Consider the following 12,715-nt stretch of genomic DNA (forward strand, 5'->3'; position numbering starts at 1 on the left):
AGGGATACCGGTCTGTAGTTGTTGACATCGGAGGGATCGAGTGTAGGTTTTTTCAGAAGGGGTGCAACTCTCGCTCTCTTGAAGACGGAAGGGACGTAGCCAGCGGTCAAGGATGAGTTGATGAGCGAGGTGAGGTAAGGGAGAAGGTCTCCGGAAATGGTCTGGAGAAGAGAGGAGGGGATAGGGTCAAGCGGGCAGGTTGTTGGGCGGCCGGCCGTCACAAGACGCGAGATTTCATCTGGAGAGAGAGGGGAGAAAGAGGTCAAAGCACAGGGTAGGGCAGTGTGAGCAGAACCAGCGGTGTCGTTTGACTTAGCAAACGAGGATCGGATGTCGTCGACCTTCTTTTCAAAATGGTTGACGAAGTCATCAGCAGAGAGGGAGGAGGGGGGAGGAGGGGGAGGAGGATTCAGGAGGGAGGAGAAGGTGGCTATATACAGGGGGTACCTGTACCGAGTCAATGTGGAGGCTATATACAGGGGGTACCGGTACCGAGTCAATGTGGAGGCTATATACAGGGGGTACCGGTACTATATACAGGGGGTACCGGTACCGAGTCAATGTGGAGGCTATATACAGGGGGTACCGGTACCGAGTCAATGTGGAGGCTATATACAGGGGTACCGGTACCGAGTCAATGTGGAGGCTATATACAGGGGGTACCGGTACCGAGTCAATGTGGAGGCTATATACAGGGGGTACCGGTACCGAGTCAATGTGGAGGCTATATACAGGGGGTACCGGTACAGAGTCAATGTGGAGGCTATGTACAGGGGGTACCGGTACCGAGTCAATGTGGAGGCTATATACAGGGGGTACCGGTACAGAGTCAATGTGGAGGCTATATACAGGGGGTACCGGTACCAAGTCAATGTGGAGGCTATATACAGGGGGTACCGGTACCTAGTCAATGTGGAGGCTATATACAGGGGGTACCGGTACAGAGTCAATGTGAAAGCTATATACAGGGGGTACCGGTACCGAGTCAATGTGGAGGCTATATACAGGGGGTACCGGTGCCGAGTCAATGTGGAGGCTATATACAGGGGGTACCGGTACCGAGTCAATGTGTGGGGTTACAGGTTAGTCGAGGTAATTTGTACATGTAGATAGATGCAAAGTGACTATGCATTGATAATGAGCAGCGAGTAGCAGCAGTGTAAAAATAAAGGAGGAGGGGGTCAATGTAAATAGTCCGGTAGGCCATTTGATTAATTGTTCAGCAGTCTAATGGCTTGGTGGTAGAAGCTGATAAGGAGCCTTTTGGACATAGACTTGGTGCTCCGGGTACCACTTTCCATGCGGTAGCAGAGAGAACAGTCTATGACTTGGTGCTCCGGTACCACTTTCCATGCGGTAGCAGAGAGAACAGTCTATGACTTGGTGCTCCGGGTACCACTTTCCATGCGGTAGCAGAGAGAACAGTCTATGACTTGGTGCTCCGGGTACCACTTTCCATGTGGTAGCAGAGAGAACAGTCTATGACTTGGGTGACAGGAGTCTTTGACAATTTTTTGGGGGCCTTCCTCTGACACAGCCTAGTATATACAGTACCAGTCAAAAGTTTGGACACGCCAACTCATTCAACCTGTCAAATGTCAGTGAGGACACTTGCTAGTTGGTCCGCGCATGCTTTGAGTAGATGTCCTGGTAATCTGTCTGGCCCCGCGGCTTTGTGAATGTTGACCTGTTTATAGGTCTAGCTCACATCGCCTACGGAAAGCGTGATCACACAGTCATCCGGAACAGCTGGTGCACTCATGCATGCTTCAGTGTTGTCCCGCTCCTTGAAAGTGGCAGCTCTAGCCTTTAGCTCGGTGCGGATGTTACCTGTAATCCATGGCTTCTGGTTGGGACATGTATGTACGGTCACTGTGGGGGCGACATCGTCAATGCACTTCTTGATGAAGCCGGTGACTGAGATGGTATACTTCTCAATGCCATTGTCTGAATCCCGGAACATATTCCAGTCTGTGCTAGCAAAACAGTCCTGTAGCGTAGCATCTGCGTCCTCTGACCACTTACGTATTGAACGAGTCACTGGTACTTCCTGCTTTAGTTTTAGCTTGTAAGCAGGAATCAGGAGGATAGAATTATGATTTGCCAAATGTTGTATGTGTATTTATTAGGGATCCCCATGTTGCCACGGCAGCAGCTACTCTTCCTGGGGTCCAAACACAGCAAAGCGTCCACATTACATATAAAACAACAGATAACGCAGGGAACTATGTTTGTACTGAATGAACTAAAGATAAAACCGTACATCATATAACATCCCTACACCACCACATGTCCACAACATGTTCAATACGACCATACAACAATATCACAATGTGTCTGTACCTTTGTGTGTGTCTCTTCAAAGTCCCAGTTGTTCCATAAGATGCATTTTTACCTGCTTTTTAAAATCTGATTCTACTGCTTGCATCAGTTACCTGACGTGGAATAGAGTTCCATGTAGTCATGGCTCTATGTAGTATTGTGTGCCTCCCATTGTCTGTTCTGGACTTGGGGACTATGAAGGGACCTCTGGTGGCTTGTCTTGTGGGGTATGCATGGGTGTCCAAGCTGTGTGCCAGTATTTTAAACAGACAGCTCGGTGCCTTCAGCTTGTCAACACCTCTTACAAAAACAAGTAATGATGAAGTCAATCTCTCTTCCACTTTGAGCCATGAGAGATTGACATGCATGTCATTAATGTTAGCTCTCCGTGCACTTTTAAGGGCCAACCGTGCTGCCCTGTTCTGAGCCAACGGCAATTTTCTCAAATCTCTCTTTGTGGCACCTGACCACACTACTGAACAGTAGTCCAGGTGCGACAAAATCAGGGCCTGTAGCATCCCTACACCATCCCTTACCATCCCTTGTTGATAGTGTTGTTAAGAAGGCAGAGCAGCGCTTTATTATGGACAGACTTCTCATCTTAGCTACTGTTGTATCAATATGTTTTGACCATGACAGTTTACAATCCAGGGTTACTCCAATCAGTTTAGTCACTTGCTCAATTCCCACATTATTCATTATAAGATGTAGTTGAGGTTTAGGTTTTAGTGAATGATTCGTCCCAAATACAATACTTTTAGTTTTGGAAATATTTAGGACTAACTTATTCCTTGCTATATCCATTCTATATATCTATATATATATTTATTTATATATATATTCTATATATTATATCCATTCTGCAACTAACTGCAGCTCTTTGTTAAGTGTTGCAGTCATTTCAGTCACTGTAGTAGCTGACGAGTGTAGTGTTGAGTCATCCGCATATATAGACACACTGGCTTAACTCAAAGTCAGTGGCATGTCGTTAGTAAAGATTGAAAAAAGCAAGGGGCCTAAACAGCTACCCTGGGGAATTCCTGATTCTACCTGGATTATATTTGAGAGGCTTCCATTAAAGAACACCCTCTGTGTTCTGTTGGACCTCAACTCTTTATCCACATTAAAACAGGGGGTGTAAAGCCAAAACACATGTGTTTTTCCAGCAGCAGACTATAATTGATCATGTCAAAAGCTGCACTGAAGTCTAACAAATTGAGGGCGAGGGAGAGCTTTGTATGTGTCTCTGTGTGTGGAGTAAAAGTGGTCTAAAGTTTTTTCTTCTTCTTCTGGTTGCACACGTGACATACTGGTAGAAATGAATTAAAACAGATTTTTGTTAAAGAAGAATGGTAGAAAGTGTAAGCAGAGTGAGCTGAAGACAGGAGGAGAAATGGAAGTGAATGAGGGCGAAATATCGGAGGTGGTAGGTGTGGTGAAGTTCTCAGAGCCCGAGGCACTGAGGGTCAGGATAAAGATGAGTCTTTGACAGTAGGAGTTGAGTTTTTTGAAAAAGTGGACCCTTGCCTTTTGGCTGATCCATTAGTGGTTTCAGGGTGGGTGAAAACAGAGTTGGGTGCTGTGGAATCGATGAGGGTAACCAAAAGTGGTCTTGTGATAAATGTTTGTGTTTCTGCTGATCAAAGGAAGCAGGCGCCTGGAGTTAAACGAATGGGGGGAAGAGATGTGAATTGTTTCGCTCTCAAGAAAAGGGCGCAATTGAAAGGAGTGATTACCGGGGTATTGGTAAATGTGAAAGTTGCCCAACTGAAGGAAAAGATTCCCGGTGTTTGTGATACTCGTCGTTTGTTTGCGACACAGACGGTTTTATGAGTGGTGAAATAGAAGAGTCGTTGTCTGTTTTTTTGAGTTTTGATGTTGAGTCTTTACCTAACAAAGTGATGTTAGGATATATAAGTTATCCTCTACGAGCTTTTGTGCTGAATACAATACGTTGTTACAGGTGTCAAGCTTATGGGCACGTGGCAGCAGTGTGTAAGAGTTCTAAGTGTGAGAAGTGTGTAAGTTCCTAGGTGTGAGAAGTGTGCAGAAGGGCATGAGACAAAGGAATGTGTAGCATCGGGGAAAGTAGTGGTATGTGTTAATTGTAGGGGTGCCCATGGTGCTGGGGATCAGAAATGTCCAGTGCGAGAGAGGCAGGTTGAAGTTTCCAGGGTTAGAATAGTGCAGAAGTTGTCATATGCTGAGGCAGTGAAGAAAGTAGAGGAAGATGGGTCAAGGGGGAGGGATCCTGAGAGGAGTGGTGTGAGTAGTAGATCTGTACCAGTACAGAGGGATAAACCAACAAGTGATATATGTTTCAGTAAGATTGGATTTTTTAGCATTTTATAGAAATTGTTATCAACTGTACTGCAGGGATGGAACATAAGTCGCAGAACATTGAAGTTGTGAGGGCAGCTGCAGAGAGGTATTTGGCCTGAAGTAGGAGTAAATAGATTTAAATAGATAGAAATAGAGTAGGGCGGTTTATTTATAACATTTCTTACTGAGTGTTAGATGGGATAGGGAATTTGTTAATTTTTCCAAGCAATGTATAAGGGAGTTATACTCCAGTCCAGTAGGTGGCGATAATGCAGCATTTACTGGATGACAACTGCTGTTAAACCTCATCGAAGAAGAAGCAGCCCATGATTGGTTGAGATAATAAGGGGGCTGGGACATTAACGAGAAAGAGTCCATTCTGTCGCTCAAGGCTTCTCTGTCAAATGGCACCTCCTGCTCTCTGTTACCGTGGATGTTTGAAAGATCCATTGTATTTAGTCATATGTTGATCCTGGACAACATGCAACATGTAGCTACAGCTCTCAATAATAACGTTGTCCTAAATACAGCTCTGTCTTTAGTGGCTAAAGCAGTCTGGACTGGTTGAAGCCCAGTGGGAAGGATCATTCTGAATGTGTTTCTGTCTGCCGTGAATCACCTTTATCCATACATTGGTAAGAGTCTATAGTTAAAATGCCAAGATAGTTACATGCACAGTACCAGTCAAAAGATGACACACACCTACTCATTCAAGGGTTTTTCTTTATTTTTTTACGATTTTCTACATTGTAGAACAATAGTGAAGACATCAAAACTATGAAATAACACATATGGAATCATGTAGGAACCAAAAAAGTGTTAAACAAATCAAAATATATTTTAAATTTGAGATTCTTCAAAGTCGCCACCCTTTGCCTTGATGACAGCTTTGCACACTCTTGGCATTCTCTCAACCAGATTCATTAGGTAGTCACCTGGAATGCATTTCAATTAACAGGTGTGCTTTGTTAAAGTTAATTTGTGGAATTTCTTTCCTTCTTAATGCGTTTGAGCCCATCAGTTGTGTTGTGACAAGGTAGGGGTGGCACACAGAAGATAGCCCTATTTGGTAAAAGACCAAGTCCATATTACGGCAAGAACAGCTCAAATAAGCAAAGAGAAACAACAGTTCATCATTACTTTAAGACATGAAGGTCAGTCAATCCGGAAAATTTCAAGAACTTTGAAAGTTTCTTCAAGTGCAGTTGCAAAAACCATCAAGCGCTATGATGAAACTGGCTCTCATGAGGACCGTCACAGGAAAGGAAGACCCAGAGTTATCTCCCTCTTGCCTTTCTCTCAAACATGTTTTGTTACTATTTCATTGCTAATGTTAATAATAATCACTTTACTATCATTTGAGCCTGCGGCAACACTTTACGTTGCATTAAGGTGCATTATTACATGATTTATTACATGATAGTCAGTGTTGTAATTATGGATTGTTACACTGTAACTGGTACATTTCTATTCAATGCAGGAACACAAATGCAATTTCAAGATAACTAAACAAAATAGCTACATAAAATGCCCATCAAACTACTTCAATTCAAACTTGTACAGTCTCGACTTTTCATAAAATGCCTCAAATATGAAGCAGCTATTAACTAATATTATTCATATTGTGTCATAGTATTGCGATACTGGTATTGCGAAAACTTACTATCTCCATGCAGTCCATGATGAGGATCCAATCCAGCTTCTTCTCCTTCAGCAATTCATCAGACCACCAATATCCTCCTCGTCTTCATCATTTTCTTCCTCTTTCATTCCTTCGATTGTAGCGTTCATCTCAGCTATTTGACTGAGGTCCTCAAACTCAACAGGTGCTCTACCAGCATGAGTCTTCTGATGTCTACGGAGGTTTTGAGGACGTATGTACCTCTGGCCACATTCAGCGCAACTGTAAGGTCTTTCTCCTGTGTGTGCCAGGCATTGGAGCTGAAAGGGTCTTGGATAACTAAAACACTTGCCGCAGACAGAGCAGGGTTTATCTCCTGAATGCGTCCTGAAGTGATCCTTCAAGGTGGATGATTGAGTAAAACTCTTCCCCCACACATAGCAGGAGTGGATTTTCTCTCCTGTGTGTAATTTATGGTGTCTTTTCAAGGCTGAAGTGAAAGCAAAGCTCTTGTCACAGTCGGGGCAGGCATAAGGTTTCTCTCCAGTGTGCACTTTCTGGTGGTTTCGAAGATGTATTTTTTCACGGAACTGCTTCCCACACACAGAACAACTGTACGGCTTATCTCCTGTGTGAGTTCTCATGTGTCTTTCCAGTGATGAAAGCTTTTGGCAATCTCTTCCACACACTGAACAGCAGTGAGAGCTCTTAGCCCTGTGACTCTCCTGGTGTTGTTCAGGTTCTCCTGATGTAGAGGGACTCTCTTCCTGGTTATTCTCTCCTATGGGAATAACAAAGCATTGGTTAAACAAAGTAGCAAACTAGTTCATGTTGGATCATTCATAGAAATAGAATCCAAACATTCAATTCAATGATGTCACAATGGGTGGACTGAAGATACCCAGGTTAGAACAAGAGGATTCTAATATCCCATTTTTGCATAAAATGCAGAAGAATTCTAAAATACGGGAACAACAATGCCAGCAAATATGGCTGAGAGTGAATGTTAGCAGTGCAATCCAGCATCAGCTGATAGAACATTTCACAATGGAAATGATTGCATCACAATACAAGGCAGCCATTGCGAGTGTACCCATGAGTTTACCAGTCAAATTGCCAGGGTTAGAGGTTCCAAACCCTTCCTAGGAATTCTATTTTTGATGGTATTGTTGTTTGACTGCAGTCTGACTGTCACATTCTCATCCTCGGACCAACGTGCAGCGTGATCTGGGTTCCACGTCTTTATTTATTTAAAGTAAGTGAACCACATTACAAAACAATAAAGAATAACGAAACGTGACGACAATGGAGTGCTGACATACAACTACACATAAACAAACGTGACGGCAATGGAGTGCTGACATACAACTACACATAAACAATATCCCACAAAACACAGGTGGAAAAATGCTACTTAAATATGATCCCCAATTAGAGACAACGATAGTCAGCTGCCTCTAATTGGGAATCAAAACCAAAACCCCAACATAGAAAAAACAACCTAGAACCCCACATAGAAAATATAAACAAGACTAAGCCCCCTAGTCACACCCTGACCTACTCTACAATAGAAAATATAAACTAGACTAACCCCCCTAGTCACACCCTGACCTACTCTACCATAGAAAATATAAACTAGACTAACCCCCCTAGTCACACCCTGACCTACTCTACCATAGAAAATATAAACTAGACTAACCCCCCTAGTCACTGTAACGGCTGTCCTCCTCTTCTTCATCCGAAGAGGAGCAGGGATTGAACCAAGGCGCAGTGGAGTTTGAATACATAATGAATTTATTGACAAGACGAAAAAACACGAACTTGACTATACACTAACAAAACAAATAAACGGTGTAGAACAGATCTGAACGACGGACTCACATAACACACGAGAACGCACGAACAGGGAAAAAGCCTACACATAAATGACACTTAACAAACAAACCGAAACCAGTCCCGTGTGGCGCAACGACATACACAAACACAGGAGACAATCACCCACAACGAACACTGTGACAACGCCTACCTAAATATGACTCTTAATTAGAGGAACGCCAAACACCTGCCTCTAATTAAGAGCCATACCAGGCAACCCAAAACCAACACAGAAACAGAAAACATAGAATGCCCACCCAACCTCACGTCCTGACCAACTAACACACATAACAACTAACATAAATAGGTCAGGAACGTGACATTACCCCCCCCCACAAGGTGCGAACTCCGGACGCACCAGCACAAAGTCTAGGGGAGGGTCTGGGTGGGCATCTAACCACGGTGGTGGCTCAGGCTCCGGGCGAGGTCCCCACCCCAATATAATCCATCCTAGCTTCCTCCCTCTAAGAATGTCCACCCTCTTTTTACCCCCACAAAATCCTCTTAATAACCTCACTAATAAGGACAGCACCGGGACAGAGAGATAAATCAAGACAGAGGGATAGATAAGAATATAGAGGTAGATCAAGATAGAGAGGGGGATCAGGATAGAGGGGCAACTCCGGACTGAAAGGCAGCTCCGGACAGAGAGACAGCTCTGGACTGATGGGCAGTTCTGGGTATCTAGCCGTTTCAGGCTGAAGGGCAGCTCATGGCTGACTGACAAATCTCGACGCTCAATGCTGGCTGACGGCTCTCGACGCTCATGGCAGGCTGACGGCTCTCGACGCTCATGGCAGGCTGACGGCTCTCGACGCTCATGGCAGGCTGACGGCTCTCGACGCTCATGGCAGGCTGACGGCTCTCGACGCTCATGGCAGGCTGACGGCTCTCGACGCTCATGGCAGGCTGACGGCTCTCGACGCTCATGGCGCTCTGACGGCTCTGGCTGCTCATGGCGCTCTGACGGCTCTGGCTGCTCATGGCTCTCTGACGGCTCTGGCTGCTCATGGCTCTCTGACGGCTCTGGCTGCTCATGGCTCTCTGACGGCTCTGGCTGCTCATGGCTCGCTGGCGGCTCTGGCAGATCCTGTCTGGTTGGCGGCTCTGGCAGATCCTGTCTGGTTGGCGGCTCTGGCAGATCCTGTCTGGTTGGCGGCTCTGGCGGATCCTGTCTGGTTGGCGGCTCTGGCAGATCCTGTCTGGCTGACGGCTCTAGCGGCTCCTGTCTGGCTGACGGCTCTAGCGGCTCCTGTCTGGCGGATGGCTCTGTAGGCTCATGGCAGACGGGCGGCTTTGCAGGCTCATGGCAGACGGGCGGCTTTGCAGGCTCCTGGCAGACGGATGGCTCAGACGGCGCTGGGGAGACGGATGGCTCAGATGGCGCTGGGGAGACGGATGGCTCAGATGGCGCTGGGGAGACGGATGGCTCAGATGGCGCTGGGGAGACGGATGGCTCAGATGGCGCTGGGGAGACAGATGGCTCTGGCCGGATAAGGTGCACTGTAGACCTGGTGCGTGGTGCCGGAACTGGAGGCACCGTGCTAATGATAAGCACCTTCCTACTAGTGCGGGGAGCAGGGACAGGGCACACTGTATTCTCAAAGCCCACTCTATAACTGATGCGTGGTACCGGCACTGGTGACGCCGGGCTGAGGACAAGCACATCAGGATTAGTAGGGGGAGAAGATACAGTTTGTACAGGGCTCTGGAGACGCACTGGTAGCTTAGTGCGTGGGGCCGGAACTGGAGGCACCGGGCTAGATACACGCACTACAGGGAGAGTGCGTGGAGGAGGAACAGGGCTCAGGATACGCACTGGTAGCCTAGTGCGTAGTGTAGACACTGTAGGTACTAGGCTGGGGCGGGGAGGTGGCGCCGGAAATACCGGACCGTGGAGGCGTACTGGCACTCTTGAGCATTGAACCCGCCCAACCTTACCTGGTTGAATGCTCCCGGTTGCCCGACCAGTGCGGGGAGGTGGAATAACCCGCACCGGCCTATGTAGGCGAACCGGGGAAACCATGCGTAAGGCAGGTGCCATGTATGCCGGCCCGAGGAGACGCACTGGAGACCAGACGCGTTGAGCCGGCCTCATGACACCTGGCTCAATACCCAATCTAGCCCTACCAGTGCGGGGAGGTGGAATAACCCGCACTGGGCTATGCACTCGTACAGGAGACACCGTGCGCTCTACTGCGTAACACGGCGCCTGCCCGTACTCCCGCTCTCCACGGTAAGCCTGGGAAGTGGGCGCAGGTCTCCTACCTGCCCTTGGCCCACTACCTCTTAGCCCCCCCCCCCAAGAAATTTTTGGGAATTACTTACGGGCTTTTTGGGCTTCCGTGCCAGACGCGTTCCCTCATAGCTCCGGTTCCTCTCCCCGGTAGCCTCTGCTCTCCTCAGTGCCTCCAGCTGTTCCCATGGCTTTTCGGGCTTCCAGCCACGTCTCCTTGCTGCCTCCTCAAACCACCGCTCCTGGGCTTTAGCTGCCTCCCTCTCTTCCTGAGAACGGCGATTTTCTCCTGCCTTAGCCCAGGGACCTTCTCCATTCATTATCTGCTCCCAAGTCCAGAAATCCTTGTTTTCCCGTCCCTTTCTCCGTCGACTCCGCTGCTTGGCTCTGGAGTGGTGGGTGATTCTGTATCGGCTGTCCTCCTCTTCTTCATCCGAAGAGGAGCAGGGATTGAACCAAGGCGCAGTGGAGTTTGAATACATAATGAATTTATTGACAAGACGAAAAAACACGAACTTGACTATACACTAACAAAACAAATAAACGGTGTAGAACAGATCTGAACGACGGACTCACTTAACACACGAGAACGCACGAACAGGGAAAAAGCCTACACATAAATGACACTTAACAAACAAACCGAAACCAGTCCCGTGTGGCGCAACGACATACACAAACACAGGAGACAATCACCCACAACGAACACTGTGACAACGCCTACCTAAATATGACTCTTAATTAGAGGAACGCCAAACACCTGCCTCTAATTAAGAGCCATACCAGGCAACCCAAAACCAACACAGAAACAGAAAACATAGAATGCCCACCCAACCTCACGTCCTGACCAACTAACACACATAACAACTAACATAAATAGGTCAGGAACGTGACATTACCCCCCCCCACAAGGTGCGAACTCCGGACGCACCAGCACAAAGTCTAGGGGAGGGTCTGGGTGGGCATCTAACCACGGTGGTGGCTCAGGCTCCGGGCGAGGTCCCCACCCCAATATAATCCATCCTAGCTTCCTCCCTCTAAGAATGTCCACCCTCTTTTTACCCCCACAAAATCCTCTTAATAACCTCACTAATAAGGACAGCACCGGGACAGAGAGATAAATCAAGACAGAGGGATAGATAAGAATATAGAGGTAGATCAAGATAGAGAGGGGGATCAGGATAGAGGGGCAACTCCGGACTGAAAGGCAGCTCCGGACAGAGAGACAGCTCTGGACTGATGGGCAGTTCTGGGTATCTAGCCGTTTCAGGCTGAAGGGCAGCTCATGGCTGACTGACAAATCTCGACGCTCAATGCTGGCTGACGGCTCTCGACGCTCATGGCAGGCTGACGGCTCTCGACGCTCATGGCAGGCTGACGGCTCTCGACGCTCATGGCAGGCTGACGGCTCTCGACGCTCATGGCAGGCTGACGGCTCTCGACGCTCATGGCAGGCTGACGGCTCTCGACGCTCATGGCAGGCTGACGGCTCTCGACGCTCATGGCGCTCTGACGGCTCTGGCTGCTCATGGCGCTCTGACGGCTCTGGCTGCTCATGGCTCTCTGACGGCTCTGGCTGCTCATGGCTCTCTGACGGCTCTGGCTGCTCATGGCTCTCTGACGGCTCTGGCTGCTCATGGCTCGCTGGCGGCTCTGGCAGATCCTGTCTGGTTGGCGGCTCTGGCAGATCCTGTCTGGTTGGCGGCTCTGGCAGATCCTGTCTGGTTGGCGGCTCTGGCGGATCCTGTCTGGTTGGCGGCTCTGGCAGATCCTGTCTGGCTGACGGCTCTAGCGGCTCCTGTCTGGCTGACGGCTCTAGCGGCTCCTGTCTGGCGGATGGCTCTGTAGGCTCATGGCAGACGGGCGGCTTTGCAGGCTCATGGCAGACGGGCGGCTTTGCAGGCTCCTGGCAGACGGATGGCTCAGACGGCGCTGGGGAGACGGATGGCTCAGATGGCGCTGGGGAGACGGATGGCTCAGATGGCGCTGGGGAGACGGATGGCTCAGATGGCGCTGGGGAGACGGATGGCTCAGATGGCGCTGGGGAGACAGATGGCTCTGGCCGGATAAGGTGCACTGTAGACCTGGTGCGTGGTGCCGGAACTGGAGGCACCGTGCTAATGATAAGCACCTTCCTACTAGTGCGGGGAGCAGGGACAGGGCACACTGTATTCTCAAAGCCCACTCTATAACTGATGCGTGGTACCGGCACTGGTGACGCCGGGCTGAGGACAAGCACATCAGGATTAGTAGGGGGAGAAGATACAGTTTGTACAGGGCTCTGGAGACGCACTGGTAGCTTAGTGCGTGGGGCCGGAACTGGAGGCACCGGGCTAGATACA

General features: G+C 48.5%; 1 protein-coding gene across 3 annotated transcripts in view; it reads right to left on the bottom strand.

The window, feature by feature from the left end:
- Window positions 1-12,715, bottom strand: part of LOC129835312 (gastrula zinc finger protein XlCGF7.1-like) — a 36,122-nt gene that overhangs the window by 13,755 nt on the left and 9,652 nt on the right. The window contains exon 3 of one of the 3 annotated variants that reach the window (XM_055900944.1): window positions 5,350-7,046. The exons of the other annotated variants lie outside the window; for them this stretch is intronic. Coding sequence (XP_055756919.1) covers window positions 6,355-7,046 — 692 coding nt within the window. The 3' untranslated portion in view covers window positions 5,350-6,354. Of the gene's footprint in view, window positions 1-5,349; window positions 7,047-12,715 lie in introns of those variants that run through there. 3 annotated transcript variants of the gene reach the window in all.

Source organism: Salvelinus fontinalis, chromosome 3 (assembly GCF_029448725.1).
Source record: "Salvelinus fontinalis isolate EN_2023a chromosome 3, ASM2944872v1, whole genome shotgun sequence".
NCBI classification, from domain to species: Eukaryota; Metazoa; Chordata; class Actinopteri; order Salmoniformes; family Salmonidae; genus Salvelinus; species Salvelinus fontinalis.